General features: G+C 40.9%; 1 protein-coding gene across 1 annotated transcript in view; it reads left to right on the top strand.

The window, feature by feature from the left end:
* LOC108902825 (partitioning defective 3 homolog B-like) overlaps window positions 1–26073 on the top strand; it is a 173677-nt gene that overhangs the window by 83358 nt on the left and 64246 nt on the right. Inside the window, 6 exon segments of the mRNA XM_051070118.1 lie at window positions 308–456; window positions 3809–3853; window positions 12923–13138; window positions 15564–15792; window positions 24545–24655; window positions 25067–25438. Of these exon segments, the coding sequence (XP_050926075.1) occupies window positions 308–456; window positions 3809–3853; window positions 12923–13138; window positions 15564–15792; window positions 24545–24655; window positions 25067–25438 (1122 nt within the window).

Below are 26073 nucleotides of genomic sequence, written 5' to 3'. Positions count from 1 at the left end.
TATTTGTTTTAAACAGTTATGTTCAAAGTTGCATCAATGAAGTATTTGAAAAGTTATTTGTCATTGTAGCTTGTGCTGTCAAATATTTTTTCTTAGTTTTAAATGCAACGTTATGGCACAGTAAGCAAATCTCAAATGTATCAAGCATGAATGGTTGACTAGCATTCATTATGCATGTTGTCCCCAAGAAGGTCACAGAAAATGCTACATTATTATCTAAAAAGATGACTTAAGTACTAACAGATCTCAAGGATTGACAAACACGAAATAAGCTGAGAGTGCTCTTTTTGTCATCAATTTGTTCCAGGGAGAACTCTCACATCTCCAGCCCGGCTCAGCCCCAGTCTCCCACCCAGAACCAGAACCAGAACCAGAACCAGAGCCAGCGGCAGTTCCAGCACGTTAAAGCCTCCAAGAGCATGGACCTGGGTACGACTCAGAACCAGCAGCACACTGGTGGGGTGATTTTTCTGTTTATCTGCTCTGCATGGAGGCCTGCATGAGTCTTATTCTCACATATATTTAAGTATCTCTGCTGATGCATGGCCGCTGCACCAACAGCATGCACCTCAAAGCCACATGCAGACTGACACACCTGCAGACTTGTGCTTCAACCAGACACATGGGCACAGCTACACATGTAGGTGGGGAATCATTTATGCCTGTTGCATGAGTTTTTCAGTTGTCATCTGTCGAAAAAGGCATTTGTCTTATTTTTGTCTGTGTGTGTGTGTGTCTGAAATGTGGTAATATTTAAATCATAACCCAGTAATATGACCCATTTGCTCTATGAATATCAGGAGAAAGTTCTTATCAGATGACAGCTGGTACTGTAGAAGAATACAGGTGACAGGTGACACAGAGGAAGTAGAAGTTAACATGGAGTGTGGCAGTGGGAGACAGTGGAGGAGAGACACCTTTTCCTTGCAGTGAATTTCTTTGTGTCTACAAGATCTCCAGTAGGCTTAAAAACAATGACCGTATTATAGGCTATGGCACATTTTCATGTACGAATCTACAGTTACCCACCCTCTCTCTCCCTCTTATTTTCATTTATTTTTCAGAATTCTGAATAAGTCACAAGTTGTGTCACAGTATTTTAATTCTGATTCATTATGGTTCTTTATATATGCAAAAACAAGTCAGAAAGGCTACTTTTGCGGCCACTGCGATCCCGCTTTCCCCATCATCTTTGTCACCTGTTGCTCTCTGATTACTGATATTGGGATAGAAGGGTTCAGTGACATTTCAGTGACTGTTGAAAAGTCAGCTTTAGAGGTATGTGTGTGTGTGTGTGTGTGTGTGGTGTGTGTGGTGTGTATGTGTATGTGTAGTTTTGTCTGTGCTTATGCATACATCTGTGTAATTTGACAGTGGATGCAGAAGCACAACAAAAGCTTATTGTTTCAAATGTCACTTCCCTCAGTCCTCCTCCTCAAGTTGGCTCCACTGCCAGCTTTGTGTGTGTGTGTGTGTGTGTGTGTGTGTGTGTGTGTGTGTGTGTGTGTGACAGAGAGAAAATGAGACAAAAGAGCAGGAGACTATCTGAATAGTATATACATCCATTTCTATAAGAATAACAGACTGATGTTATACTGTTTATCCGTACATCACCTCCTTTGTATTTTTACATGCTTAATCTTCACTTAATGTGTGACAAACAAATTAGAATGTAATTCATGGCATTACATGGTTTCATTGCCAGTCCATCAAGTAGCAGCTTATTAACAAATGTCTCTGTTTTTCTATACTGACAGTAGGGGAATAAGATTTAACTAAGATTACGAAGCTGTTTTACATCCAGAAATAGTTTAGAGAGGAGAACCCTTCATCTTTTGGGATAAATGTTATCCCTTTACACTAGCCTGAAATCCTGCTAGATCCCTCTCTGCTGTTTGGCTTATAATTAGTACAATAGTTTGTTAATTGTGGCAAAGAAGTGTTTAGAAAGATCCAGAAACTCTGCCTGTTCTGTGGTGATGATTAGTATATACTTGGGGTTTGTATAAAGAGTTCCAAGCTATGACAGAAACAAATATGTAGTACACCGATAACAAGAGACACTTGTGCTTCCTGAAGTTCTGCTTTAATCACCACAAAATATGAACCATAACCAGCTTTTCTTAATGAGGTGATAAGGTAGCCTAACTCAATCATTAATTTGCAAATATTTCTTCATTGGCATACTTGATTTTACATAATTGCGTGGAAATCAGATTTAGCTCATTAGTACTGAATGGGAATGCTTATTTCAGTTCTATAAGAAGACACATAAAATAATTATTAAGCTGCCTATTTAATATTACACATTTTAGTTAAACTGATACATGAAATTCAGAATCAGGCATTCAGAAATGCTATTGTAGTTTTTATCCTTAGTTGAACAAAATGCCTTTTTTTAATACTGTTTTCTAACACTTAATGTCTGTAAATACTGCTGATAATAGTGCAGAATTAGTACATGCTATGAGTCCATTCTGTAGTGTGTGTGTGTGTGTGTGTTTGTGTAAAGGAGAAAAAAGTAAAAACAGCCAGACACAACATTCTCAGCATTTCATTTGTGGGTCTGGTACATAATTTCATTTTTATTTAATTTGTCCTGATTTCATTTTCTGCCCCAGCCCAATGAAACATTTAACAATAATTGGTTGGTTCCAAATTCTAAACTTCCTGCCCTGGTTTTCACTGTCCGTCTCACTTTCTCCATCTATGTATCTTTTTTTCTCTCTCTTCACCTTTGTCAGAGTTTGTCCCTCTCCTTGTCCCTAGGTTTCTTTTTAAGGTTTCATTCAGGTCCATTCAATGTGAATATAAGCAGAAGAACATCAATTCTGTAACTCAGTTTAAGATTTCTCTACAGAGGTCATTTGAATTCATTTTTAATGTATGTTTGTACCTTTCTGAGACTCCATCCCTCATGATAAGCCTCTGTTTGGATCTCACACGTGGCATTTTCAGATCTGCTGAAGTAGACACACACACAAGTACACTGATCCCTAAACCAGTGGGCTGCTGAAGCAGCCACATTGATTCACCACAGACTGATGCCATCAGACACACCACACACACACACCACAGCTACAATTGCATTTTAGGCTTGGTTTTCATTAGAAAAGTATTTGCTGGGAGAAGCCATGTTACTGCTTGGTTTTTGTGGTCTGAATGTGTGTGTGTGTATTTGGCAGAGTGCTACCAGTCAATGTGTTCCTTGTTGGCATTGGGCTGCTTTGTGGCTTTAGGAAGGAGTGAGGACAAGCAAGAGCAAGAGCTGGGGGAGAGGTAAAAAGTGAAAGGAGGACAAAGGAGAGAGAGACGGAGAAGAACGCTGTGGGATGGAATGAGTGTAACTGAAGTAAAAATGAAAACATGGAAAGTCAGACGTGAGGGTAAAGGGCAGGAGGTGAAAGGGATAGATTGAGGGGCATTTGCAGAGAGAGAGAAATGGGATGACTGAAGGAGAGGAGGGAGGGTGAGTGACAAATGAAGTGAGAGAGAAGGGGAGGAAGGGAAATGACTTCAGTAGCAGTGAGGCTGACTTTAACATCACAGGGAAAAAGAGCAGCTACCGCGCCATCCTGTAAAACGAGACAGAAAGAATAATAGAGTGATAGAGACAGATGATGGTGGAGGCAGAAGGAGGAGCTGAGAGGGAGGTAGGAGGGAGAAGTGCAATGAGATTTTTAAAAAGTTTTTTAGGAGGTAAGAAACAATTGGCATTTCAGGCACAGGAAATGGAGAATGTTGAAGTCAAGGTAAAGGAGTAATATATACAGCAATGTGATATTAACATGTATTTGTTTTGTTTCAGTGGCAGATGAGAGCAACGTAGGATCCCTGGTTGGAAACACTGCAGGTGAGCCAATCACAGATGGTCTTCACCTGCACAGAGTCAAAATCAAAGACACAGAGACACCGAAACACACTGAAAAAAAAAAAAAAAGAATCACAGCCGGTGTCTTTAAGCATATTGTTGTGGTCCCTGAAGATGACAGGAGATGATGTGTGTGTGCGTTTGTGTCTTTATTTCCCGGAGCGCACACCTGGGCTCAGTTTCACGTCAGAATGAATGAATCAACAATAAAACAAGAGAAATGTGTAAAGAAAGAAAGAGTAGACACAGCATGTACATGTGCATTTTCTAGTGTATTACGGGTAAAAGGAGTTCTCTGTCTTCTTTTCCAATTTTTCAAATTCTTTTTGTTGTGCAATCAAAACAACCTCTGCTGTTCTTCACTTCACTTCACTGAGTTCATCACCATGCGCCATGTTTCCCTCTCTCTCAGTTGCATTTACATGCCACTTTACTTTCCCTCTTGCACATTGCCTCTTCTGCCTCTATAGAAACACCTCCTTAATTTGTCCAAAGAGCAGATGAAAGTAAGATTTGCAGAAGGACTGGAGAGAGAGGAGAAGGGCCAGGCTGTGGCCACTTCTTACATATGTGCATAGACAAGCTTTTTCTTGAGGGTAAGAGAGAGAAAGACACACTCATCTTAAAGGAAAGCACGAGCACAGGGAAACAAACTGGTACTTCAAAACCTTTCACCTCAGCAGCCTGCACACACTCCTTTTTAAAAGTTTGATGTCAAACTTTTCTTTTTCGCTTTGCCTTGAAGTCTCGCCCATCTCATTTGTAGTTTCTTGAATGTAAGAGCACTCTACTTTATTTCACTCTGTGTGTGTCTGTCTTGCCTGTCTGCCACTTTATTCCTGTCAATCAGTCTGGCCTTTTTCCACATTCTGCTGTGCCTCAGTTTTATATGTGGTTGTATTGACTTTTATGTACCAGGTGTTCTAAAGGGAGCAAGCAAGGCAGTATAAAGAGCATAAAAGACAAGGAAAGAGTGCAAGGTAGTGTTGTAACATTTATATTATTAGAGTGAAACTGCAATATAACAAAAATAACTTTTATTTTAGTAGCTGAACAGATAGAGAAAACATCTTTTTTTTTCTTTTCAGTGTCTCACCCTGGATTTGAAGCTAATTTGTTTCTAAAAAGTAGGACTTGTTTGAGGGAGTAAAAAAAAAAAAAGAAATACTGGTACGTACAACTCTAGTGTCACAGACTCTGGTTACATATTCCTTCAGCTTTCCAAAGCAAAGCTTTTGATTGTCAGCAAATCGTCTGAACATCTGCTTACATGTGAAAATGTACCTGGCCCTTGAATAACTGCGAATTGCCTTCAGGTGTAAAATGAATGTTACACCCGCTGACAGAGCTTAGTGAATGACTTAAAGCAAGCTTCAGAAATAAATAAATAAATAAATGTAATTTGGAATGAACAGTTATGGAGCTTGGCCAGATTAATGTGTAAGGGAGACCTGGGGAAAAACTTGCCCTGTCAACCTCCCTCTCCATGCACACATTTATTTAGGAATATGTGATCAATGAGCGTAATATTAGATAAAATACCGTATGTTCAACTTTTAAAGACTAGATTTTTTTTCCCTATAAGACAGAGCCACAAGATTAGTTAATAATGAGGAACCCACCTGAGTTGATTTTAGTCCTTAGAGGTGAACATTCCTTTACAAATTTGCAATTAATCAATTTACCAAGAGCTAAGTGATACACTGTAAACCTGGGCTTTTTGGGCCCTGGGGCAGTTTTCCATGTTGTTTGTTTGGTAGTCCAGCCTTGATATGGAAGAACACAGGGGAAATTTTGTAAATGGCTTTATTTTCTCCACTTTGCTCTGCTTTGCTGTTCCGCACTGTAGACTACAGCTTGTTTTTGAGACACATATCTAGATGCTGCAGAACAAAAATAGTTTATAAAGCTCCTTTTTTTATTGACTGAAATCTTCGGCAAAGAGAGGCAACATTGCAATTTTGGTGAGTTATAGTTTGTGGGTTTTATTTACTAGTGCATTTCTGTTATTCTGTGAGTCTAACTTGATCAGGAATTTGGGTTGAGGTGATAGCTGAAAGTTTCAAATTGAAGGCTGATTTTTTTCCCCATCTGTAAAATCTGACCACAGTTTCCAGTCTTTCTAGTTTGAGCTATTTTTCCCCTGTAATATGGCTGTTGAATGTTCAGCAAAGCCTTTAAGGGCCCCTATCTTTTTTCCCTGGTTCAAATCCAGCCTTTTTTTTATAACTAAAGTCTGTTTACACATTCCCTATACCTGTTGCTTGTCAGTGTGTCTCCTGTTTTATAATGCCACATAGTCCAGAGAGTTGTTAAAGAGAGTGTGTGCCTGGCAAGCATGACCGTTTTTTTGCCAAACCACTTTCCTTTGCTCTAATGTATTTTTTATTATTTTACTAAAATGCTTCCAACAGCCCCTGTGCTGGGACATCAGACAGCTGCTGGGATTTTGGGGGGAAAGAGAGAGAGAGAGAGAGAGAGACAGAGACAGTGAGTGTGGGGTGGGTTCCTGGGAAGTGAGCCGTTTTAAAGACAATGACTTCTGGGAATGGTGCTTTCACTTCCAGCACTGGTCTTTCCCTCCACACCCCAAGAAACCACTGGGCAACTACAGCACAAGTACACACACACACACACACACACACACACACACACACATACACATATAAAACTATTACTGTTATGGTAATTCTATGGTAATGGAAAGTCTCCATCATCTTGTGGAAAATGTGAACCTTGGAAGATGTCATATTACATTAGAATTTTTGCAGAATCTGAGATGCAAAGTGATGGCAATAGGAGACCATATTACAAAGTGCGCGGTGTGTGTGTGTGTGTGTGTGTGTGGAAACCCTTCCCTGAAAGTGAGCTGGTGTGTGTGACCAAGTGTGTTTTTGTGGCTAAATACATTTGCCGTGTGTGGAGGCTGCAGTGGAGTTATGGAAGTCTCTTCAGTTAATTTTTTAAAATAAGTTATTTTTTATATGCAGAGAAAAGTCCCCAATTCAGCATTCTGATATTATAAATATTGATGGAGAATATGAAACTGTAAACACTGCTTGATTGTGTGTGTTTGTGTGTCTTCGTGGTCAGACATGCCTCACGTCTCTGTGGTGGCTCAGAGAAACAGGAACCCAATCATTTCCAATAATGAATCAAATCAGCTGTGGGAGAGGAAACATGAAATGCAGTAATGGAGGAGATGCTTCAAATTAAATTCCAAGTAGATATCACTCAAGTCACTGTCAGAATATAAAGTTCACCATACAGACAAGAACGGTGTCGTGGTGAAAGAAAGAAAGTAAAAACAGAATATATCGGTCTGTATCTTTCTGAAGTGTTGACTGATTCTCTCATCAGACCGCCTTAAATAGGACAGTACAGTCAAACACACACTCACACACACATACAAAAACTGCTGACACGACATTAAACGAACGGTTGCAGCTGTGTTTCTTTCACGGTGTTTTCCTTTGGTGTTGGGAAGAGCCTGGAGCTCTGTGTGTGTGTGTGTGTGTGCACGTGCGGTGTGTGTGTGTGTGGTGTGTGTGTGTGTGTGTGTGTGTCTTAGAATCAATGTAGGAGAGATGTTTCCTTGTGAAAATAAACGGTGAGTGATGAATATCCAGAGGAATGATGAAAAGCTTGTCGGAGAAGTGATGATCTGCCCGTGTGTGTGTTTCTAGGGAGTATGTGGGCATGTGTACAAACGTACTCAGTCGTGCACTTCTCGAAAAGGGCTCTTAAGTGTGCGTGAGAGAGTTTAATAGTCACACAAGTTCCAACACAGATGCTTCTTAAAGAAGTGATGATGACTGGCAAAATGGTCTCATTTTTGAGGAAAATATTCTCATCTGTCTGTACTTATGAGGACACACTCTTATACACAGATCCACCAAAATTCTTTTGCTGGAGTTCTGTGTCTTTGTGTTGCCTAATTTTGGCTCCTCCACACACCACCATCTCTCTCTCTCTCTCTCTCTGTCTCTCTTTCACTCTTTCACTCTCACTCACTCTCTTTCTTGCCAGCGCCATTCAGGCTTAGAGACTGACAAACAGGCAGAGGAGCTTAGAACGAACAACATCTCTCTGAAAACGTCTGTGTTTGTGTGTGTATGTGTGTGTGTGTGTGAGAGTGAGTGTGAGTGTCAGGGGGCCAGTGTGATGCTGAGGGAGACTGGTGCAGTCCATTGTCTGAATCTCTCCCTTGTGGAACTTTGACTTTGACAACAGTCACACACTGACGAGCTCTGCCAAAACTGCGTCTTTAGAGAGCCACATCTCTCTGTATCCCCTTCTGTCTCCTTCTCTTTGTGATTGTCTCTTCATTTCTCTCTTCATCCCTCTTTCTATTTTTGCTGGGGGTTTTTTCATTGTTTCACAGTCTCTCTGGCTCTTGCAGACTTTGCTGTGGAATTAACCTGAAAGCCACCTTGTTGCTGATGTGGATTGATGGATTAATTTGTCTCAAGGAGAGAAGTGTGTGTTTGTGTGTGTGAACACTACGCAATGCCACCGCACATTAGCTCTTTACAACCATTCTTTGAGCAGAATTCAAACAGCTGCTTCTCCATCATTTTTACCTTCATACTGTTGTGTGAATAGGTGTGTATGCTCGATCTTGAACGCCTTTTCCCTGTTCATGTGTTTGGTTTACAAGCTCTCTGCCTCTGTCTTCTGCGTGCAGCACACACTCATATTTCTTTGTCTTTGTGTGTATTCTTGGCTGCCTCTCCATATATTGAATGACCTTTGACCCCTCTCCATCTCCCCCAGTAAGCCAATAAAGGTGAGCAGTAATCAGGAGATGGTCAGCACTGTCGTTTCTTGCTGGTGCAGCCATTCGTCTTTATCAGGCTCTACACACTGATCACTGACATTTACTGTACTGTATGTTGTATGATGCTTGAGAGAGAAGCACAAAGAGAGGGAGGTCATTTGTTTCTGTCCCGGACCAATCAGTTAGATTCCCTGTGATTGATTCATTTTGTAGGGCTGCAACAGTCTCTCCTAACTGTAGTCTACATCTCAAACCACCGGGGACTACATGTAGCTCTTGTCTGTTATAAAAAGTATCAGTAGCTAATGCTAAATTTCTGCAACCGTTCACAAAATAATACCAATCCAGCTGCAAAGCTTTTTTCTTTTCTGTTACAGATATATGATTGTTTAAAGTTTACATCTTTTCTGTACTGAAGTGATCATTGTTAACAACTGAATTTGAAAAGTAGAATATCAAGGGAACTTCAGCTTTCAGGATAGAACAGGAGCGGCAGTCCTGTGTGTTTATGGTAAGACAACAGTATCGATTGTAGGGTTATTGAGTCTACTTTTATTTTCCACAGACGCTCCTGAATCTGTGTTTACTGACTAAATAACTCCAGGCGAATGCAGCAGGGATCAACAAAACGATGAATTGTAGTTAGTGTGATTGTTAAAGCTATTTTCTCAGTTTTGTGTGTCAGAAAATTTGAATCGTTACAATTATTAAAGGCACTTTAAAGTACAGCCCAATTTTTTAAATAAGTTTTTGTCCCTGTTCAGTTATACCTTTGTTAAAACCTTGATAATTCACAACCCCACCCAGCTCATACACAGAAATAGCAAGTGAAAAATTAGGATTCGTCATCTTGTTCAGAGACATTAAAATGACACATTGGTTTCTCAGGCCTGGTGCCTTCTGGTTATTATCGTTTTAAAGTGTTGCTGTTGAGGGCTGCGGCATCTAGGGAACCCGTAAATACTGACCAGAGACATGATATTGAGGGTGATGTCACATGTTTTTATTGTTTATGATTCCCATTCAATTAATATGAAACCCTGTGGGAGAGCAAAGCCACATGTCATCTGCTGGGAGATTGAAGAAGAGGAAGCTGAAGCTGCTCCTTACAGGAGTGATCTTCCCTCCACAACATAAGATATTTCCCAGGAGATACACATGTGCACTGACACATACTCTCATTAGCACAAACACCTTCCTCTTACGAGTGTTCGCAGGTTTAGGAAAACACATACGCATGTAACTAACACACACACAATTTTGACACTGAGGAGCCACATCATTGCATTTAAGAGGGAGTAGTTGTGTAATACATATACAGAGTTCTGTATATGTATATTTTAAACACAGTATTTCCTGCTACAGTGGGTGGGTTGGGTAAGTGAAGTATTTGAGCTGTGATGTACCATTGAAACTCAGGGGGACTTCCACAAATGGGACAGTGAGAGAAGTTGAATATTCTCTTTACTGAAAAACCTGTTTCCCTGTTGTTGCTGCAGCCTGCTGCTAAGCCTCTGCTTGGTGTAATTTTTGACTTTGAAAGTAGCCCATTGCCTTCCTGCCAACAAAACAGCCTTGGGATAGCTTGGCGTTCTCTCTCTTTGTGTCTTGTTTTTAATTTTTAATTTCTTTCTTCTCTCCTACTCACTCTCTCTCTTGTTGTCACTCCTATCCTCTGTCGTTCCCAGGCCTGCTCTTTTTGTTTCTCTTTCTGTTGCATCCTTTCACAGCGTCTGTTTTTCTCTGCCAAACCCCCACTTTCATATCCTTTCCCTCAAACCACTTTGTTACTCTTGTCTTACTTACGTCCCTTCTCTCTCTCTCTCTCTCTCTCTCTCTCTCTTTTCTTTCTTTAAAAGCAGCTTAATTCTATCATCTTACAGTTGGACAGCAGTAATTACATTTATGACACAAATCCTGCTACTCACAGCAAAATACTTTGTGAGAGAGACCAAGTGTGTGTTTGTGTGTATGTTGGTATGTGGCATGCTCATCAATCCTGTGTGTGTGTGTGTGTGTGTACTGTTCATTCCATGATAACCCAGCCCGACAGCACTAAGCTATTTTTAACACTGTTTATATCATCCTTCTATCCAACCCTCTGCAATCAGACACATTTGGACTCAGAGGTCACTGGCTGTGAAAATACTGTGTGCTCTTCTCTATGACTGCAGTTGCTCTCAAACTTTGTAGATCCCTCAGTGGGGAATGAGCCTTGACCAATGCCTTGTGTTGAGTTTAAATGAAAACATCTTTCATATGGAATGCATTAATCTACAGAAAGCAGTGTGTGACTAAAGACTGATGCATACAAATCTAGGCATGTCTATTGAGCCTAAATACACTGGATTATGAATTTATTGTCCCTGAAATGAAAATGTCAGATGCTGGTTTAACTTTGATTATGCTTGTGTTTTGAAAAAAGTGTTGTTGGCAACTGCAAACATGTTGGCGTGAGGAGTTTCAGGACTCTGATTGGAGTGTGAATAAAGAGAATAATACATCACAAATCCAGGACAATTCATGTTGAGGTTATTCATGCCTTTGGTGGCCTTGGTTCAAATGTTACTGGCAGCTCTAATCCACAGTCCTTAGAGTTTTCAAACAGTGGATTAGCTATTGAAATGGGCATGTGGAACATTTTTTAACATCAGTCTCAACTGTAGAAGTGAGGATTTGTTTTTGTATAGATGTCTCTTTAATGGAAAGACTGCTTTGCTCTTTGGCAAATGATCTAATAATGTTTTCACTAAAGTTTACTCCAGAGTGGTGGTGTTATATTACCTGTCTTTATGGATTTTATGACTGTTAGTCTAAAACATGGTGTAAATGATATGATAGTTATTTTGTTTAAATCCCTGTGCAATTTCAAAGAGTTTTGGAAATTTCAGTGTAGATTAATCACATAGCACTTGTATGATCTTTACAACTTCACTATGAATCTGAATGTCACAGGGACTGTGTTAATGGATGGGAGTGATGGCCCTTGTCCATCTCTCCCAGCAGCCGACTTGAATTATGCATGTGCATACATTCTATGTGTGTTATTACTTTTTATGCGTTTGTGTGTGTTTAGTTAATGGTTGTTTAAATAGATGTGAAAGTCACATCAGCCTTCTCATCTCTTTTGCTCTGAGAAAACACACTCACACACACTCTTTCTCACTCATACACACACACAAAGAGCAGTCATGTGTGTATGGGGAATCATTAGCTAAAGTGATGCAGGTTTAGCTATCATGAATCACAGTGGCATCGTATCGACAAGCCAGAGCCAGCAAGGAATCCAAAATGAGAGTGTGTGTGTGTGTGTGTGTGTGTGTGTGTGTGTGTGTGCGCGTGTAAGGATTACCAGTATTTTGAGCTGGCAGAAAGCCCAGCCTTCCTCCCTTCTTCCCATTTTTCTCTGTCATCCTCTCCGTCACTGTGGTATTCCCTGGAGGAAACTTAATGTGCCCTGTTGTCGTTCCTCCTGTCCTTTTCCTCCCCATTTTGCCTCCCGTCAGTGTCCTGCTTGTTTTGGGTGGCACTCAGTGACAGACCAAGCTCAAAGACCACGTTACCTTTTGGTTTTACTGTCGGCTGTCCTCACAAGTGGTGGGGACATCATAATGGACCTTTAGGCTGAAATTGGTCTTAAGCAGTCAGCATGTCATTAGCTTTGGTTGAGTTGGAGCAGCAGGAGTAGCAACAATTATTAGGTAGTCTGTCTTGCTTTTAAATCACTTGGTATCTATATAGACTGGAACTTATGAAGCCTCACAACATCTCTGATCTCTGCTCTCCACTCTCTCTTGAATACTTCTAGCATTGCTCTGTCTTCTCATACATCGCTCTCCTCTTCATCATCCTTTCTCCCTGAATCCCTCCCTCCCTCAGTAATATCTCTCACAGTGTACTTGTGATGATGGATGGAGAACCAGTAACAGTGAAGCAGGCTTCACATCCATCACAAACTCAACAACAGCATAGTTAACTGCATCACTGTGTTTTTTTTCCTCGCCTCTGCTCTCCAGAGTTCAGCCATGTCGTGGTCTTTCTGGCTCTCACTGTGTCTCCACAGGGTTTTTAACCCTATCAGAGCAAAGCGCAGCAGGGATAAACCTATTAAACAGCCTGATCAGACTTGGGGGAAAAAATGGCCATATCCTAAAATATACATGCTTTTCAGGTTCTTTCTTTGTTTTTATTGTAGCAGTTTTACTGGTACAACACATTCTTCTAATGAAATTATTATATTTGCTTATCTGTGTCTCCCTCTGCCACCTCAGCTCCTTCAAGTCCCATAGAGCTCGGCCCTACCCTTGGCTTGAAGAAGTCCAGTTCGCTGGAGAGTCTCCAGACAGCCATGTCAGAGGTCAACAGGAAAAACGAACTCCTCCCATTCCACCGTCCTCGCCCAAATATGGTCAGGGGAAGAGGCTGCAACGAGAGCTTCAGAGCAGCTATTGATAAATCCTATGATGGGCCACCTGAGGATGATGATGGTAAGAGAGATGAAAAGTGTGTGAAGTTGGGGGCGTGTGTGTGAATGTGTGCTGTTGTGGTGCGTGTATGTGCAGAATTTGCTACACAAAACAAATAACATAGACTCGACAGCAGCTGGCTTAGTCTCTACATTTAAAGCAAAAATATAAATAAATAAAAAATCTAAAACTCACTGCCTGGGAAATGTTTGGTGTGATGAGACAGTCCCAACTGGATGTTCATGCATCCAGTTGGGACTGTCACTTGCTGTTTTCCTTCCCTCTACTCTCCATATGTTACCATTTCCAAAATGACATGGCTTACTCCCGTACACAGTGTGTTCCCCAATTACACTCAGCTCCAGCAAAGTTTGACAAGGGCTTTGCAATTAGTGCACCATGCCTCAAATTATTAACACATATGATGCAATGCAGCAGGATTTCATCACAGCATGTTGTTCGGTGTTGAGTTGGGCTCTCACTTTAAATATTTATCCAGGAGCTAAATGGTAGCTGCTTGGTTTGTTTCACTGGGGGGTGCAGTTCAATTCCCAGCCGTGTTATTAGCAGCAAACTCTTATCAGTCACCACCAGAGTAATGAGTTGGGCTGTTTCAGATCACTACTCTCACACAGGATAGGACTAATAGGCCATGTCAACACCACACACACGCCATGGCCACATCTGTCACCATCTCTCTAAACGTTCAACACGTTTAAAGCTGCTGTTAATTGACAGATAACAGTTCTTTGAAGCATACACTCTCTTTCTTTCTCACTGTGGGTTTCTCTTCCTCTACATTTGTGCATATTTCTGTCCTAAATTATATCTTCACTTCCATGTCAAATGTAAATGCTTATCAGTTGCCATCTGTCGGTTTCTGAGAGGAGGATTAGCTGTTTTACCTATGGACTACTGTTGGATTAGGAGGGCAAACACTGCAAACAGTTTGACAGTGTGAGTGCACAAGTAATATTTAATCTGGGTTCATGTGGAGCTGGCGCATTGTGTGGGATCCTGAGTGATTCCAGCTAATACGACAGTGCTTCACAGCTTCCAGTGAATTCAGTTGTCAAGAGGTCCATTCAATAGAGGCTTTGAGTCCCTGGCTTTGATGTCTTGTGTCAGCTGGGATGGATTATAGTGGTGAATACTTGTTTCTGTCACTCTCTTTCTGTCTTTCCTCACATGTTGTGTTACCTTACTTCTGTGTCATTTGTGCATCTTTTCTTTCCTTATGCCTCCTTCTGCACACACCATCCCCACAGGTGTTGGGGAGCAGTCGTAAAAACACAGTAGATTCTTATTATGGTGGTTTGTGGTGAGTTCTTTTCCATCATTAAAACAAAGCTGACTTTGGCAAAATACAGCCCAGAGCATTTCTAGAGAGTTAGTATTTTCATCATTTTTAGTGTGTTTTTAAAATGCTGTAGTTTGCTAAAATAAAGGAAATAGCCTAGTGAATGGCTGTATATGATGGGATATGACAGTTGTAACTCACATTCAGTTTCAACCCATTCAGCATGATCCGCCAAACTGTGGTCCGTACACATTTTGTGAATCAGACAGAGGGTTTTCCTGACATTGTTGTTCATATTTTATGCCTTTTTTTAGCCTAAGACCAAAGATAAAACATTTGTAAATGAAGCTTGCTGATTTTAAGAACTGTTTAAAAATATACATACACAGTTTAACAACAGCAAAATTTATTTAAACATCACAGCTGTAGCAGCACTGGTCACGTTCAGTTTCTAACTCCCTGTGGGAAGGCTAACAAGGCCTGATACAAGCATGAGGCTGTGGATCTGCAGGCAATAATGCACACACACACACACACACACACACACACACACACACACACACACACACACACACACACACACAGACATACATACATACACACACAATTATTTCCATTCTGTTGGAAGACAGTCCTTGTAATTAAGGGTGAAGTGAATATCCACACAAAGGTAAATCTCAGTTGAGGTAAGTAATTTAATTTGGTTATCTTATAAAATCTGACAAGTGGTTGTGTGTGTGTGTGGTGTGTGGTGTGTGTGTGTGTGTGTGTGTGTGTCAGAGATCATTGTTATTCAAGGCCAGACCTCCAGTCTGTTGAAGAAGTAATGAGACATCACAGTTTACACTTTGAACATTTTGGCTTTCTTACTTCTAACAGTTAATTAATTCACTGTAAAGTTAATAAATCTGCTTGGGCAGTAGAGAAAGTTAAGAATCATGTGCCTGTGTGTTTGTGGACTGTTCATGTCTAAATAGGCACACAAATCATTTTTTGTCTGTTTTTGTTTTATTGATTTAAATCTAAGAAAATAATGGAAGTGAAAAAAAATCAATTTTAGTTCTTTTATTTCACTACCACTTTTACTTTACGCTGTTCTTCCCCCACTTATTTTAATCTTTATCTTTCTTCCTTCATTCCCTCCAGATGACGGTTCGGAGCCGAGTTCAGGCCGTGACACTCCTGCAAGTAGTTCGTCCCGCCAGGGAGTCGGGGATCAGATAGAGGAGAAAGGCAAAAAAGACAAGAAAAAGAAAGCAAAAACAAAGAAGAAAGAAAAGAACAAGGGGAAGGGAAAAGAGAAAGAGAAAAAGAAAGCAGAGGAGCCTGAAGAGACAGAGAAGAAGAGCAAGAAAATAGGATTTGGCCTTCTGAGGTGAGTAACTGTGAAAGAAGTGGAGATGATTATTTTTTAACTCAAAAATGTATTTGTTTATTTGTGTGGCAACTGTAAACTGTAAACATCTTCAGCCTGATGTTAGTTGACCTGTCCTTAACATCAGGTCACAGTTTGTATCATTGCAACAGCCACTGAGTAACTGACAAAAATGCTGTCTTTGTTTGATATCAGGAAATCATATATGTGGAGTCTGCCATCCACAAATAAAGCACATATACATTTTTCCATCATTAAGCAAACAAACTGGCGCAATCTCTGTACACCTCATGCATTCGTAACGAAAAATATCCCTTAAACAGGAACACTGAGGTCTTTTTCCTCCTCATGAAACACTATCACATGCTCACAGGCACACAAAGAGCACTGTAAGAGTGGTGCCCCAGTTTCCTTAAGAGGTCCTGAAAATTATCTGTCAGAACTATTTGATGTGATTAACTTAAACACCATATCTTCCAGTGTGAATAGGACATAGGTATGCACACAGTGTGAATGGGGCAGAGTCTTTCAATGAACAGTTTGCACTTTCTTCCATAATACCTACCTAATATTCTGTTTTTTTTTTCACCGTAGTTATTTCTGTAATGAGATTTCACATGACCATTTCAAAGATACAGATCTTAAGAAAAACACTTGCATGCAATTTGAACTACAAAATAAAGCCACAGTCTTTGAAAATACACTTACAAAAGCAGTCTGTGTGAACCAGAACACAGGAAAACACTTCACATTTTATCACAGTGATTATCTCAGAATTGCAGGTTATTTAAAGTGAAATATTGGGTAATTAGACTAATATGCACTAATGTTACCTAATTGAATAGGTTCAGTGCTTTCTCTTTGAAAATAACCACCTTTTTCCTCTACTTCTTTCCACCTTGAAGTTAAAGTGCCGCCTCTGTCATGCAGTTGAGGGTAAATGGCTCTTTGTACCGAAGGCTGTTGATAATTATGTCAGTTCAACTTTATACACAAAGATAAGAAAATTCAACGAATATGCAGATATATAGAGCCACAGCATGTGATGTGTACTGCCTAGTACAGTATGTTCCTTTTCCTCAATCACTTATTTTTTGTCCCTTTTAGTTGCTTGTCAGATCTTCTGTGCCTCTGACTTTATCACTTCCTGAGGTGTCAGCCCATAGGCATGTCAACCCATCATCACACAGGATGTGCCTTTGAGTTGTATGTAAAAACAAAAAGAGTATCAGTGGTAGTTTATTACATGGCCTGAATTTTTGAAATGCAGCATTTAGCTTTATTATGCAATTCTTCAGACCTCAAAGGAAAGATAAACTTTGCAACATGGAAGAAAGTCCCTGGTAGTTCAAACTTTGTAAAAGGTCAGTTCACCCAAAAAGACCTCCATGGACCTTACTAGCAATATATTTCATCAAAAAGTAAAAAAAAAAAAATACAAACGGATCATTTTCTAAGATAAGTGCCCTCAAAGACATTTTTCTGTTGAGTTTTTTTCCACAGTTTCCATTTTATTGCATTGGCAGCAGACGTCTTAGCAGCAGGTCTGCATGGCAACAGCAGTAAGTTTTATAACTTACCATTTACTTTCATCTGAACTACTGGAAATTTAGTCTTGTAACTCAATCCCAAAAAATTTGCTTTAGCCACACTTCAGCCGTCCATTACTTTGACCGAGGCACTTAGAGTGACTGTATGATTAGGCATGCACAATTCACTTAAAGCTTAAAATGTAAAACCTGGTTCTGAGAGGTGATTTTAGCTCTCTTGCTGGAGGGCGATGCTGAGCTCTGCACACACAAGAAACAGGCCTGAAGTTACATTTTACTTGAGTCAACAACAACACTGTTCATTATCCATTAGTGCACCAAAATCCGTCAGTGAGGGAGGCAGTATGAGCAGTTCATCAAACACCTGTCGATCAAACACAATATAAACTTGCAGAACTGCTGTGCCTGCAGTTAACCCGCTGTCCTCTCTTCACTCACAACACCAGTTTGTTTTACACAGACGTATGGAGCTTGTTTAGCAGATAGTGAATGAACAAGTTAAAAACACAAACACTAACTGTATGTAACGGTTGAACTGAAATAGCCTTGTATTGTTAGTAGTTAGACTTTTGCAGACTTGCAGGTTGAGATTATCCAGCCACTCATTTCCACTGGCAGGATCTGTCGAGCAGAGGATTAAAATTAAAAATAAATAAAGGCTATTACAAACAAGTTACAGTATATAATACATATTTTAGATATGGTGAAGTTATCACGTCCATCCATTTATATTATTTATATTATGCATGTAGTAAGAGTCTCTAAACAACCTTAAAAGGAAATGAATAAGAGATTATGTGTATGCAACAGAAAGTACAGCTTATTTATAGCATACCAGCCACTGCTGCCTGTGTGCAGCACAGGAGGGAGAGCTAAGCCGGATGGAGCAACAGATGCAGCAGAAGCTTAGAGTGCTGAGGTGGAGGGTGGAGATGGTGTTGATATAGTCTGATTCATATAGTGAGGTAAATGCCAATAAAGCTGTTTATGCTATAAAAATAATGTAATTGCCAGCTTGTTCATCCAGTGTCAATTTAAATTTCAAATTTAATGATCACAAAACCACAACTCCTTCTTTGGTTTTATTTGTATTCCTTCTCTGCCTGCATCTGTCCCACAATCCATTTCTCCTTTACAGCCCTAAGCCACTACCTAACACACCTAAAGTTATCTTTTTTCCCCACTTCCCTCACTCCATCACTCCGTCTTACCATCTTAGTAATTTTTTAAGTGCCTCAAAGTTCAGGGGAGGTTATGTCAAATACCTTCTTTCTGTGTACATCCATCTCTCTTCCATCTATCTACCACTCTGGTTGATTACGGTGTGGACAGCCTACGCAGCACACCCAAGAATATCTCCAGTTTAATCGCACCAAGCCTTCCCTCTGTGCTCCCATCTCTCCATCCACCCTGTCATCTAACCACCGGTTCCCCATCACTTCTTGCCTTAAGTGCCTTAAGAAACCATATAATACACCCAAGGATATATTTAAACCTTTTCTCTACACCCCATCTCTCATCACCATAAGAGGGTCTTGATTAGAGCCCAGTGATTATCTCAACCTTTTCTCTCCTTTCCCTCTTTCTAGTCATATTTCTACAACCTCTCTCCCTCTCTCCCACCCCCACCCCCACCCCCCCTTAATCTCAGCATCATTTCAATTTTTCCTCTCTGTCTGCTCTCTTAAGCTCCGGCTCCCTATCTGCATTTGATTACATGTAATGGTGGTAGTCTGAGAAGGCAAATTGTTGCTATTCAGTGCAGTTCAATCTAAGCCAAGCTGCTGATTTGTCACATTCATCTAAGGCCAGCTTTGATTGGCCTAATGGTCTGGGGGAGAGATTGGTATGGGATGCCCAACCTTTCTCCAAAGCTTCTGGTTTTACAGGAGTAAATTTTAATGTTTATCACCTGTTGTAACGCAAAAGATCTGTTTATCAACTACTACATTATATTTCTATCCTGTCACCTGTTGAAAAGACAAATCTGAATGTTCCCATTGTGAGTTTCTCTCTTAAAGAGGAACTCTCTTCACTGGCTCTCACAAATTAAACTGAAATTGCCAAAAAGGCTGAATTACTGCAATTTATTTTTTTACTTAAATGAAGAGAGGGTGTAGCCGTGTAGAAAAGTTTAATGTAATTACTGTTTTTCATTCACACTGTTAACCAAGATATTGAAGTCAGACTGAATGTTTGTTGTAAATGCCCTCTAAAGTGGACCGCTGGCTCTGTCATCTGAACTGCTGCCACCTGCCAATCAGATGTGCCAATCATCTGTGTGTATGTCTGCGTCTGTGTGTGTCTGTGCGAGCGCTCAGTCGTAACCATTCTCGTATTATGAATATTCATGTGGTGATAAAACATGATTGGTCACACAGTCAGATGGTTGTCATATAGTTGGCACGTGGCCGCTGTGAATCTTCCTCAGACACCCTGAGTGTGTTTGTGTGTGTTTGTGTGTATTCTCTCCAAATTAACTGCAGTTGTGTGACCCTTTGTTCCTCTCTGATCTGTGTATCTCTTCTCCTTCTTGCTCAGTTATGCTTGATATTCAAACAGATCCCGTGCCCCTGAACATTCATATTGCGCACGCACACATACATACCTACAACCATTACTTAATGGTCTACGAACATAACATACATACATACCATGGGCTGAGAGTATGGTTCTTGAGCTGTTCTGTCATCTGTGAATGTGGCTGGCTGTGAAAGAGGGAGGGAGACAGTACAAATGGAAATATGGTAATCTATTAGGTGAGATTGGAAGAGAACAAGGTCTACCAGAACCAGAGAGTGGGACAGGCGCTGCTGTTGCCAGTGCATCATGTTTATGTGACTGCTGTTGTGTGTTGTAAAGTATGTGTGCATGCTGTTCATTTTCAGATTTAAAGGTGTGAATTTATGAGAATCTATGATAATAAATGCGTGGTTGCCTGCCTGGTTCTAATCATGCACTGCTGTCCTCACGTCCATCTAGACCCGTTGCTCTGTTTGGTATGTGTATGTGTGTGTATATATGTTTGCTGACTGTCAGCTGAATAATCTACTTTCATAAGAACATTTTTTACCTTGGCCAAACTTTCAACTCAAAAGAGTAACATAAAAATTGCAGCAACAAACCAAAAACTAAAAAAGAACATTAAGGTTTTCAGTTAGACTACCATCTGTCTTTTTGTGCATTAAGTCTGCTTTCTTTCTTTACCTCTTACTGATGACTATAATTACACTCTGCCCCATACATGCCCCTTTTTTCCTTCTCTTTCCCTCTCTCTCTTCTCTTCAGCTGGTCATAATGCAGCACCTCTGTTAGACTTAAATGCTCCATTGTTGGGACTATTAGCCCATCTCAATGGTGAGGCCCATTAGGACTGACTAGCCCCATTGTTGGATCTGTTATGGTTGAGCTCCATGCTAGGCCTATTAGCCATACTGTATGCCTTTGTGTGTTTGAATGTGCACGCGTTGTGTGTAGATGAAAGGTTTGATGGTAGAAAATGGACTTACTTGGTTGCTGCAGTCCCTATCATTTGCAGGAGACTTTGTGATTGGTGGAGCTCCCCATTTTATTAAAATCATTTGTAAATAGTGTGAGCGTGTTTCTGGGTAAAAGTCAGATTAGATGGAAATTGTGTATGAGGGCAGGTGTTTGGATTAATATTATTAATATTTTTTATTTAGTTTGGAACTCAACAAGGAAACACTATCTGACTCTGTGCCTGTCTCAAGTAAATTATGTGATTCTTAGAGTATTATCAAGTCTAAATCTCCCCAGAAAATCAGATCTGTATGCTTTATTTATTTATTTAAGACATTCAGGACAGCCGCAACAATATTTAACCCTGTGGAGCAATGTAACAATGTGTAGGATGTCACAAAATCTGAATATTTTCAATGAGTATCTTGTGGATTTTAGATTACTTTTGCTTATCCAGTATATCACTCTGCTGGCTTATCTTTTCAACCAATGTGGTCTGGTTTTGGTAAAGACGAGGCAAAATTTGTTAAAAAGGGGGCGGTTTCAAGCCCTTTATGCAGGAAAAAAAACCTGTCTCCTGACCAGACATTGCCTGTCATTGTTTCATAATTAGAGAGCACATGCTTGAAAGAGGGGAAGGACCCACCAGCTGCCAATCAAACATCATGACAGGAAGTCATTGGTGTGTCACTGACTGTTGTCGTGCCTGCCAGTCACTTGTGTGTATGTGTGTGTGTGTGTGTGTGTGTGTGTGTGTACGCATGCGTGAGCTCATTATCGTAGCACAGTTGTCAATCACCCATTCCCTCAGGGATCCATTTGCCAATGATAGCAAAGGGAGGCGTGTCTAAGGAGTGGCAGAGGGAGGGAGTGAGAGAAGAGCAGAAGAATAGAAAGAATAGGTGAAGTGAGAGTCACAGATGTTTGTTCTCATTTTCTATTCGTTCGTCTGTGGGTTTACACCTCATGGATTATTCGGAGGCACAAGTGTGAAACAGCCCTCTGCTCACTGTTCACCATGCCAAATAGCACGTCTGTGTACATGTGAACGTACGTGTGTGGGTTCGTAGGTGTTAATCATTAGGACCAGTTTTAGTTTTAGACCTCCTGATGTTCTACCAGGTTGTGTCATGCTGGCCAGTGTTAGGTCAGAATGCTGTCGGTGTAGGGTTGGATTTTTGGTTAAGGCTCTTTTAGCAACTCTAACCTGCACATGTCTTTGGCAAATCTAGCTAAGGCTTAACCCAAAATGACACAGCAGCCAGGCTCAAATAGTCCCTCTGATCTGCAATAAGGGCATATGCCATAAAGTTTTTGAAAGATTTGGAATATGGACACTGATGAGAGTGTTCTACAGTTCCTGCTGCTGTTTGTTCAGTTTAATAAATATATTCAGAGGGACTAGCTGGGAACAGAGTGAGGAGAGTTTAATCATCCTCTTATGTAGTCTTATTTTGCCTTGTGTTTCTATCAGTAAGAATTGATGTGGATGTGTTAGATATGTCACAGATTTTGTGGTGGCACATATTGTTTAATGTAAATTCTTTACTTAACAAAACTTTTTACCCTCGGTCGGAAAGGTTGAATGAATCTTTGCTCTTTTTCTTCCTACCTTTTCCCTACACAGATGGATGTTTTAAGAAACCTATGCATATATATATGTAATTAGATTTTTCTCACATGCAAATGAGTGAGCCATAGACTTTCCATACAGATTGTGGTGTTAGGTCATGAATATTCATGAGTCATCATTCTGTTCCCACTGATGACAGATCAGGAGGTAATGTATTCATCCTAACTGGCTGCTAATCAGCTGTTCTTACTCTGATATTCCTTGTGAAACGATGCTCAAATGATAATGTCGTAACTTAAAAATGTGTTCTGGACATTCTGCCTGTGTGTGTGTGTGTGTGTGTGAATGATATGCTGTTAAGGTTACAGTTTCGAAGTTCACTTCTTCCATATCACACGTGTCATTCCACCACTCGATTTCTAGAAGCTGTCTCAGGTGTGAAGCATTTTGTTTCTGTTTTTTCTTCCCTCGCTCACAAAAGGCCACGTGCACACACAAAAACACGCATACTTTTTAAAAATTGTTGTTCGGTATACAACAAAACTGATGACACTCCTGCTGAGTATATCTGGAGAGAGAGAGTAGGCCTAATTATACTGTAGGTGTCCATTATCTTTGTACAGCTCTCTCCTCTGTTCTTATCTCTCTCTGTTCTTTCACCTTACATTTCTGCCACAAAATTGTAAGTAAATCTTCTATAAATACAAATGATTGCTTATTTGTTGTAATCAGTCCACACTGTGAGGCAAGAGAGTAAATGGGGATGACAGCAAAGAAGAGAGGAGAGGAGGGGATGGTAGAGGTTAAGTGTTTGATAGCAAGGGGAAAGGAGCAAAAGTGGCAAAGGAGACGACGAGATGAAGGGGTGACGGCAAGGTGAACTATGGAGAGAAGGAAAGTGAGGGTAATGAGGGAAAAGAAGGAGAGAGCTGAGGTAAAACAGAAAGAAAGGGAAAGAAGGAATAGAGGTGAAAGAGAGGTAAATGAAGGTATGGGAGAGAGTTGAAGGAAAGGGTAAGCCTCTAACACTGTAGGTAGCAGTAATTAGAGCAAGGCTTGTCCCCTGTGAGGCAAATGCACACACACACTGTTAACGCACACACACGGTTGTAGCCCTTCATTGCCCGTTGAGTCCAACTCCTCTATGGGTGGTAAATAGGCTTCTGTGCCCCCCCAGTCCACATTAAGCATTTCAGTGAAACTTATTAGCTCAGCGCTCATGCATACTCCATTTTTTCTACACCAGTGCACAAACATGCACATGCTAAAACAACACATTCACTTCAAAACAACCATGATTGTTGTTCTAACAGGTGTAGTGATGCTTCAGAAATGGCAGCAGCAGCGGGCAGCAGAAGTGAAGACAAAAGGATGTAACATCAATAAATTCACAAGATAAATAAAGCATGATGTGTGTTATAAGGTCATGGTTTGCAGGCAGGAGATATTAACTATTTAACAGGTTTGACTGTCTCAATTAACCGTATCCTGCTGCTGGGGTGTCAAAAAATCCTCGATCTCAAATGACAAGAGGAGACAGTGGAAAAGAAAGGCAGAAATGAAGCAGAGTTTAAATGTGACTTTGTGAGTTAATGTGGCATTAACTGTAGGGCAGCGCTAGCAAAAGTCTAGCAGCAGCAGTGCAGGCTAAAGGGTCGTGTTTAGCCACAGCGGCTGCTTACAGTGATGGGTATCTACCTCTACCAGTTTGAAAGGGCACCAACTAGCTAGAAGTGGCATGCCATTTTTAAGTTGCAGCAAGATGTTGAGTTTGATTTACCTTTTTGTGTGTGTTTCCTCTTGTATTTGCTTGCATGTGTCTGTGAGTGAGGGGTTAGAAAGAGGCAGAGATGATTCATACCAGCACTCTATTGGTCCTGACAGTGAGTCACAGGCTGCGCCAGAAGCTCTCACACTAAATAACACTGTGTGACTATAACACTGTGCGCGCACATATCACAGAGCCATACAGTGTTATTGTGGTGCTTGCCCCTCCCACCACCTTTCACAGTACCACATTATGTCGAAGATGTTAGAAATCTTCATACAGAGTTATTATGATATGATGTTTTTCTCTCCCTTTGTCAGTGTTTCTGATGTCCACCTCTCTCGTCTTTTTCTGTTTGTATCACTGTTTCTCTCCGTCCAGATTTGGGAAGAAAAAAGAGGAGAAGAAGGAGGCAAAAGCAGCTCTGCAGCGACAGAAGTCAGACATTCTGAGCGACCATGAGCTGGAGAGGATGAAAGAGGAGAGGCAAAGGTGCAGAGCTTTCTGGAGATGAGGAGATTTTTTGTGCTTAGACTCAGATTCTGTATAGTTTTGTTGTGTTTTGTCTTATTTTCCTCCTCGATCACAGATGATTGCTCACTTACCATTTTGATTGAACCCACTTAAGTGGCTTCATTAGCACCTTTTCCTTGAATTACATTTCATTCTTTCCATTCTATCCACTCCCTCTATTTTCTCTCTACTCTGTGCCCTGATTTCTCTCTTGCGTCGCCCTTAGCCTCTGTCAGTCATCTATAACACAATCAAACATGCATAAACATGCAAATGCAAACATGGTATAGGTGTTAGATTAATATTTGCTCCAGTTCTTCCCTGTTACTCAGTCTGTACTATTCAGTAATATTTGTAAAAGTTTGAACTAGCTCTCCATTTGTCTGTCAGAATCGAGGCAGGGCATCCTGAGCTACGAGAGCACCGGTCTAAAGACCAGCAAGGTGGCGGTGGCAGGTCCGCATATCCAGATGTTGAGGATGATGACACAGACCCCAACTATGCCCGAATACAATCCTTCAGGGACAGAGATATGGGCTCAGTGCCGCAGCCACTGTCTCAGTCACCTCCCTACAGTACGATTCAGCACACCCACGCCCCCTCTCCCCAAACACCGTCTGGCTTTCCAGGGCATGGAAATCATGCTAATGACCCTGGAGCCACTCCTGATGATGACCACATTGATAGGCTTTATGCCAAGGTCAATAAACCAAGGGCAGCTGCATCTACATCTCCTCCAGCTCCTTCACCCGCCAATGACAGGTAAGGCACCTTTCTGCATATTCTGCATTTTTTCTTAAATTAATTTTTAGATTCTGAAAGATCTTTTTACTTCTTAAAACATGCTCATTAACCTGGGCCTCCTCCTGAACCTAAGCTCCCAGGTTAGCCCCTGGGTTCCCGGTCAGGTTGAGCACCAAAGGATAACAGGGTTGGTATAATGTGGGCTCACCTACCACAAGGGCAGGTGTCAGCCTGGTGTCAGGCCGTGAAACACAGGATGTGCCCAACAAACTGACAAATACCCTCCACTCCCCACCACAACCCACTGCCCCTCCTTTTAAATCCACCTTCTTTTTGCCCATTCTCTCCCTCAGTACAATATTATCTTGCTGATGCTTCATATTTCTCTCACCTGCTCCTGTCTAAATCAAATTTTTCTGCCACAGGCCAGTGTGTGTGTGTGTGTGTGTGTTTGTGTTTGAGAGCAAAAGAGAGATAGAGACAGACAGACAAAAAGAAAAGATTGAATTGTTTGTGCTTGCTTTGAGCTTCAGTATAAGCACATGTGTGCTCAGATGCCCACAGATGTGTGTGTGTGTGTGTGTGTGTGTGTGTATCTGGGTCTTGGTGTTGGAAAAAAAAATCACTGTAGGGCTCTGTGTGTTCCTCTCAGC

Source organism: Lates calcarifer, linkage group LG1 (assembly GCF_001640805.2).
Source record: "Lates calcarifer isolate ASB-BC8 linkage group LG1, TLL_Latcal_v3, whole genome shotgun sequence".
Lineage (NCBI taxonomy): Eukaryota > Metazoa > Chordata > Actinopteri > Centropomidae > Lates > Lates calcarifer.
This window is presented reverse-complemented; position numbering and strand designations above follow the sequence as displayed.